Consider the following 8,103-nt stretch of genomic DNA (forward strand, 5'->3'; position numbering starts at 1 on the left):
GCTGAGGCCGGGATAGAGTGAGCTGAGGCGGCGGGGTTGAGAACGGCGCGCCCGGTGGATGCGACGAATGAGCGGCAACCACATGTGACGACCCCGGGCTGGACTCTGCTTTGTCCACGGTGAAAGTTGATGTATTCCCTCAGCGACCAGCACAGATCAGCATTTGGGCGGTGTTATGCAAATCTTCCCACATAGTGATGCAGATATGTGGGGGCGTGTTAGAACGAGGTGTTTTAGGTAGGCGTGGTTGACTCTTAACTTTTATAAAGAATATCTCTTTGGATTTGAGACTTTAGTATTTGCAACTTTACAGATCTTCTTTATGCACCAAGAGCTTGTAACACTCCAAAGAGAAAGGAAAAATTTAAATTGCATCATATGACCCCTTTAAACAAGCTTCCGTTATTCAGTCAAACAGATAGTCCCACCCCCAAATTCACTTCATTGGTTAGCTGATGCCGTTAAAGTGATAGTTCACCCAAAAATGAAAATTTTGTCATCATTTTGTCATCAAAAAGTTGATGGTAGCCATTGACTTCCATAGTATTTTTTTCCCATACTATGGAAGTCAGTGGCTACTGTCAACTTGTTTGGTTACCAACATTTTTTTAAATATCTTTCTGCTCAACAGAAGAAAGAAACTCATACAGGTTTTGAACAACTTGATGGTGAGTAAATGATGACAGAATTTTCATTTTTGGGTGAACGATCCCTTTTAAGTCTGGCCCATTCTGAATGCAAAACAAACAAACTGCAATTCTGTTTTGTGCCACTAGGGGTGCAGAAATTACATGCTTCACCTTTAAATTTATCTTAACACTACATAAAAACATCAGCATTTGTATATGTAACGCAACCATTAAAACAGGTAACACAACACAAAATGAAGTATTCAGAGAAAAGCTACCAGGCTAAAATGGCATAAAATGCTAGAGAGCTGCACGTGCCGATCAATATGTTGCCTTTTGGAGAGAGAATCTGTTCCTTCAAGTTTCTTCCAAGTAGTCAGACTCGCTTTGTTTAGCCAAAACATAGGGCTAAGTTTGTGCCTTGTGCCTTCAGAAACGTTCCTTAGTTAATGTTTATCCGTTTAACCATTTTGGAATTGAGTCACTGTTATCATGTGCAGTAGGTTAGTCATAAACCAGTGTGTCAAATCAGTCTCTCCTCCTTGGGTAGTTTCAGAGCATCAGGCGTCTCTACACTACGCACCCCTGACTGCTCCTCTGTGCTGGGTCGATACGTCCCTTCCGTTTGTCTCTTCTTCTTCACCACGCAGAACAGAAACAACAGAACCGCTGTCAAAATAGCCAGCAGTCCCAGAACCACAGTTGGTACCACAATTGCCACAATATTAGGGCCCTGGACAAAGAAAAGTAGGAATGTTAATCAACTGAAGCAGTACAACAGGATGCTAAACTGCATTAAACACTGACTTGATCGCATAAAGAAATCAAATATTATGATATGTTTTCATTCCAAGGCAATTCAGAACTGTAATAGAGTTTAAATTGAGGTAGCAAGCAAGATCCAGGGTTAAAGTTTATTTTAAGATGTCCTTGTTACAGCGTAATTATATGTTTAAATGCTGAATAATATTAATTAACACCATGTACTTACTATAGGGTTGGGACTGGTTTAGTGCTAGTTGCATGTAATTATGCATAATTTACTGTTATTACTATAGTAATAACATGTAACAAGGACACCGAAAAGTGAGAAGTGTTACCGGATGCAGTAAACATTTCAACTTGAGGATATAGTAAAATGGAATGAAATTAAACTAAATTCATTCTTTTAATTTCACCAACTGCTGTTGGTGCAGTTTTTAATAATATGTTCAGTATTTTTTTATCATTATGAATTACCCATAAACATAAATGTCAGTAAGATTTTTATCATTTCTGGGTTTTTTTAAAGAAACTAATCATTTTATTCACCAAGCATGCATACAATTGTTTAAAAGTGTTTTCACAAAAATAATAAGCAGCTACTTTTTTCAACATTGATATTAATAAGAATTTTTTTCTTTAGCAGAAAAATCAGCTTATTAGACTGATTTCTGAAGGAACATGTGACACTGTAGACTGGAGTAATGATGCTGAAAATTCAGCTTTGCATCTCAGGAATAAATTACATTTCAAAATATATTCAAATAGAAAACAGTTATTTTAAATTGTAATAATATTTCACAATGTTACTGTATTTTGATCAAATATCAAAGCATGCAGCCTTGGTGAACATATAAGAAACTTATTTCAAAACATTTTACAAAATATTACTAATCCCAAGAAGAACAACTTATCTCCCAACCTATTAGTTTACCTTAAGTTTTCAGATTCAATTTCTTATTCTCAATTTTGGGAAACTCTGATTCTTAAAGATCAAACAAAGAGTATATTGGCCAATAGTTGATCAGATACGAATAAGAGAAATAAATGTCTTTTAATTTCTAGACAGATGATGCACTTCAGGCTAATATATGGAGAGAGGAAATAAACACAAAACTACACCTCAGGAGAATCTCTACTTACTGGGCTGGGAGTTGTAGAGTTACTTGGCATTGTGGTCGTTTCCCCTGCAAATAGAAAACATTACAATGAGATAACAACCAATTGTACAGATTTGGAATTGTCACGAACTCTAGCTGTCCATCCCAGACTTCTACCACTCCATCAAAGACTTAATTTCCCATAATCCTTTGCCCGGACTCATCACCACTCACTGGTGGCACCTGTGTCTCATTTACCCTGTCTGCTCACCCTATATAAGTCTGGTTTAGTTTGTCATTCTTTGTGAAGTCTTATAAGTGTTACACTGCATCTCTGAGCGTTTCTCCTGTTTATATGTATCTTAGCCTGTGTGCTGGATTACCCTTTTGCCTGTGTTCTCTGCCTTGTTGTTTAGTCGGACTGATTGCCTGTGTGTTGACCCTTGCCTGCTGTCTGATTTCGATTCTGGACTTTCCTAATACAAACTGCATTTGGATCCTCACTCAGTCTCAGAGCAGTTCCGTAACAGAAATGATGATGCAGACTCTTAATATGACTTTGGTACTCATCCTATGGCTCACAAATCTTGCATGGTTCTTTAATGACAGTGATGCAGCTCAAAGTAGCATATTTTGGTTCTTTAATATTTTATCTGAGGTATGTCAGTTTCATTTCAAATCACATCACTATGCTGCACACCTATGTCACAGAGCTCACTATTAATATATTTCTGAGAAAAAGAAACAAAGATGAGAACTAAATGTTAATAAAAGAGGAACTTGACGTTTTCTTCATGACGAATGGTGTAAAGTGTGATACATGTGCAATGTGATGGTGTAATCTCACAGTTTAAATGATTTACAACAATATTATGAAACACCAACATTCAGTACATGTTCAGAGCTTCCTTTTTTAATGGATTTTGAATACAAAAGAAATGGCTAAAATTGAGAGTGACTAAGTTCAATCTTAATTTACATATACCTATACAAATGAGATGCCTGTTAGCTTAAAGTTCATCTACATCCTAGTGCAATCCTAAAAGTTGACAAACTACACTTTTAGCATACATTCTTTAAGATTCTTCTGGGAAAATTGGCCAAAAATATTTAATGACTCATCTTTCACATGCAAATTTTTGTCTACAGGGACAATGTCCCTCCCCATATAAGCAAAAAGCAATGAATAGTTCACAAATATAAACTAAAGGATAGCCTATTGACTATTAAAAAAAAATAATAATACAACCAGTAGCCCCTTCCTGTTTCAATAGGCAATATGTCTACACAGTAAAAAAAACCACTGTACTTATTAAGTAATTACATTGTCTTTAATCATGTAGTACTGTATGACTGGATGATATCATATTCACTGTATATGCATTTATAAATTCTTATCATCGTCACCTTGTTTAATAATAATGAAGCAAAGTATCAACTGGTGCCCTATACTTAGCCTCAATTCTGTAAGGAACAACAAATCCCTCTCACCCCAAATAATCTCATAATTTGGCAATTTTGTAAAATCTCAAGTTTTGATACACATGATCACTGCACTTTGACAAACCATAATGTGCATTTGAAGGTCACAGAACAAATAATGGTACAAACTACTGACTTGAGTGAAAATAAATGTTACACTTGCAAATTGATGATTAGAAGTAATGTTTAAATGCTATGAGAACACACATAAAAAAACATATATAGAAGAGAGAGATCGAGAGAGAAAAAGGGAAAGAGAGAGAGTGGGAGGATATGCATAAAAAAACAAAAATGTTAATCATTTACAGGAGTAAATAATCCCTCAAGGGCAAAGGTGCAAAGATAACTTTAAAGAATGAAAGAAACTTGAGTCGTGAAGCATGAAACTTGTTTGCATGGCTGTTTACAGCCCAACTCATGAATCTCACTAAACATATTCTATCTTAAAAATTAGAAGAAAAATACAAATAAATTGTATTTTCTATAAAGAAAATGACGCCTATTTTATGGCCAAGCCTCAAATTCTCATTTTCTTTAAGTCAGCATATAAGAACTACCCTCCTCAGCTCGTAGAAAAGCTGTTTGTGATGAGCTTTGGTGTGACTTTCTCATCACCACCAGTTTTTGGTGGTTATCAGTGCATTTCAATGATTCGAAACAGATATTAACACTTCAATATGTTGGTTTATTAACATTACATCAGTTAATGAAATACGGTATTTTATTGTGAATTTAAGTTAAGTCTGTAAAACCTAAAATGTTGCTACCATATTTTTTACGGTGAAGTTCTGGCAACAACAGCTGCCGGTATTTTACCGTAAATGTCACAGATTTTTTTTTTTACAGTAGTTAGTAAAGTAGTTGTTAAGTTGAGGTATGGAATAGGAGTAAGGGATCTAAAATATAGTCATGCAGAATAAAGCATGTGCTTTATAAGTACTAATAAACAGCCAATATGCTAGTAATATATATATATATATATATGTAAAGAAAATATAGTTTCTTACACCTTTCTTGTGATATTCATGGTGAAATATGGTCTGGGCAGGTTTTATGAGATTGATGGTTTATGATTACACACTTCTCAAACTTTTTGTACCATTTTACAACCTCGCAACAATACCTTAAATGTTTCTGCAAGAAACCGACATGCTTGAGCTTGTCTGCTCAAGTACTAACTTAGTACAAGTTAGAGGAGTGTGGCTCTTGTGTTCAGATTAATCTGATGCAACTCCACTGAGCTGTTTAAGTGTGAGCTTTAACAGTAATTAATAGTCCGGATACTCTCAAAGTTCAGTTTCGGACATGACTGCAGAGGTGGAGCGAGTGACTCACCCTGGGCCGAAACATTCCTGAGAAGCAGCAGCAGAAAACTCCCTTCCAATAGCCCAACCTGCCGTATCATCTCCAGGATGGAGTCAATCTGCACCCCTACCTTCAACCAAGAAGGGGCTGATGCTCCGGGTAGAGGTGATCAATAAATCATGTCCGAGATCAAAGAATAAAAACAGTCCTATCTGTCTCTAGCAAGCTGCAAAAGAAGAGTAGAAACGTCTGTTAGGATCTGAAGTTGCTTTGCAAATTTGATTGTTCGTACTGTTTGCAACAAACAAAATCAGTTACAGTAACTATAATACGTGACTAACTAGGGAACCAGATCATTTAGCTTGCTAATCTTTTTGTTTATGATCTCCTAAATTAAATTTGGGATTAATAGGATATATATATATACAAATGCACTGATTCATTCCATTAGGCCTTGATGTTTATTCCTGTGTAAACTTGTATTTTTCATTTCTCAACCCGTAACCTTTATCCAGTCTACAACATGCACATTCCTTCCTCTTATTTGTGTTGTTAAGGAAACATTCATCCATACTAGCCACATAAACAAACTCATACCTGTGTGTCCACCTTCATAATCCACGATGTTTCCCGACGAATATATGTAGACTATATATCCAATAGATCTGACCGTAGCCCGCTTCCGCCTCACCTTACCGGTGACATGAAGTATTTAAACCGAAACTAGCTCGACTCTCCGGCGTCCTGCTCATAATAATAATAATACATTGTCCTTCGAGATCCTGCCCTGCTATCAATGGTGGTCTTGTGTGGTTGGTATTTACTAGTGTGTTGAGTGAATGCTCGAGCTGTTTTTTTTTTTTCTTCTTCCTAAATTCTCATCGTTGATCACATGGTTCAGTGTCGTGTTACAACACCTGAGTCCAGCTAGTACCTGTGGCGCGAGACAGTCGCGCTATTGTGCGCAGACATCCACCTGCGCACTGAAGCGACGCGCGCTGTCGCGCAATGACTTCACCGACTCACAGCATCACTGATTTCATCTTTGTGTTCTTGCTCATTTGAATATTTCACGGATGCCAAATGGTTTGCATCTCACTGATTTGAGGTTTTAAGTCGAAGCTATTTTTAGCTGTCATTAAAGTTGAAAGGGATTTAAATAACATACACTATCGCTCTCTTTCTTATCAATACCATCGGTTTGAAATGCTCTTTTAGTGTCGCGACCTCCAGTGGTAGCGAATCAACTTTTAATCTTACAAGAAAAAAATTCTTGACATACCACAGTTCTGTTAATCCCTTTCCTCCTGTACTTTTAGGAAAATTATTAACCACTTCTTGACTGTTGTTTCTTTGACGATCCACACACAGAAAAAAGGAAATTAGCATTAAACTTGCCCATTGAGACAGTAAAAAGTACGACAACAACAATGAATATATTATAATAAATAAGACAATATAATTAAAAATGTACAAACTTGCCCATTGAGACAGTAAAAAGTATGACAACAACAATGAATATAATATAATATAATAAATAAGACAATACAATTATAAATGTACAACAAACTTTCCCATTTAAACAGTAAAAAGTATGACAACAACAATGAATATAATATAATATAACGAATAAGACAATACAATTAAATATGTACAACAAACTTGCCCATTGAGACAATAAAAAGTACGACAACAACAATGAATATAATATAATAAGTAAGACAATAAAATTAAATATGTACAACAAACTTTCCCATTTAAACAGTAAAAAGTATGACAACAACAATGAATATAATATAATATAATATAATAAATAAGACAATATAATAAAAAATGTACAAACTTGCCCACTGAGACAATAAAAAGTATGACAACAACAATGAACATAATATAATATAATAAATAAGACAATATAATAAAAAATGTACAAACTTGCCCACTGAGACAATAAAAAGTATGACAACAACAATGAATATAATATAATATAATAAATAAGACAATATAATTAAAAATGTACAACAAACTTGCCCATTGAGACAGTAAAAATTACAACAACAATGAATATAACATAACATAATATAATACTAAATAAGACAATATAATAAAAAATTTACAACAACAACAGCAATAATAATAATAGGCATCTAAAAATAAATTTTATTTGCATACATAAAATGCAGAAAGTGTTTCACAAGTATAGCCTCTGAAATATCATGATCGCAAACGACATGTAAAATGTGGTGAAAAAAAAACATAATTTTAAACGTATTTTTGCGTAGTAATATTCAATTATTATTCTTTAAAGGGTCATGAAACCCCCTGTTTCAGCACTGGTTAATTCTCACCACAGTTTTAAAAGATGCTAAAAAAAAATTTTTTAAAGTGGGCGCGGTGCGCAGAGGAGCGGACTAAGAGGGTCTAGCTGCAGCCTTGCACTTGCACTCTCAGACTTGCACTCTCAGACACTTGCGCTTCCGCTAGCGACGTCACTTGCAATCTTTTATTTTTTTTATTTTGTTCTATTTATTGATCACTTTTTGTTTGAATCTCTCAACATTTTACAACAGTAGCCAGGTGGTGAAGACAAGAAAAAAGAAACTAAATTGCGACGTCACTTGCAATCGACACAAATCGTGCGTGTTGCCAATGGAGACAAGACGCTGTGGTAGTGATTAAACGATTAAAACAAATTTAGTACTATAACATACAGGGTCCTGCAAGAAAAAGACAAGACCCGCAAATCCGTGGCTACAGAACAGCAGAATATGAACGCATGCGCAAAGTCTCTCAGCGTTTTCCTCCTGTAGAAAAACATAAACACTTAA

General features: G+C 35.2%; 1 protein-coding gene across 1 annotated transcript; it reads right to left on the bottom strand.

Annotated features, from left to right (window-relative positions):
• Positions 1–707: 707 nt before the first annotated feature.
• On the bottom strand, positions 708–6,285 carry crb3a (crumbs homolog 3a). Its single transcript, XM_016290905.1, has 4 exons — positions 5,876–6,285; positions 5,309–5,504; positions 2,535–2,578; positions 708–1,362 (listed from the first exon to the last, which is right to left on the bottom strand). The coding sequence occupies exons 2-4, from the start codon at positions 5,376–5,378 to the stop codon at positions 1,153–1,155; spliced, it is 324 nt and encodes a 107-aa protein (XP_016146391.1). The 5' UTR covers positions 5,379–5,504; positions 5,876–6,285; the 3' UTR covers positions 708–1,152.
• Positions 6,286–8,103: the final 1,818 nt, after the last annotated feature.

The sequence above is a fragment of the Sinocyclocheilus grahami genome, unplaced genomic scaffold (assembly GCF_001515645.1).
Source record: "Sinocyclocheilus grahami isolate Dianchi unplaced genomic scaffold, SAMN03320097.WGS_v1.1 scaffold264.1, whole genome shotgun sequence".
NCBI lineage: Eukaryota > Metazoa > Chordata > Actinopteri > Cypriniformes > Cyprinidae > Sinocyclocheilus > Sinocyclocheilus grahami.

Bases quoted from the DNA above. Each gene is read 5' to 3' on its own strand.
- crb3a (XM_016290905.1), bottom strand. From the start codon at position 5,378: ATGATACGGCAGGTTGGGCTATTGGAAGGGAGTTTTCTGCTGCTGCTT. The intron at 2,579-5,308 runs GTGAGTCACTCG...TTCTATTTGCAG, and splicing joins CAGGAATGTTTCGGCCCAGG to GGGAAACGACCACAATGCCA. The intron at 1,363-2,534 runs GTAAGTAGAGAT...TTCTTTGTCCAG, and splicing joins ACTCTACAACTCCCAGCCCA to GGCCCTAATATTGTGGCAAT.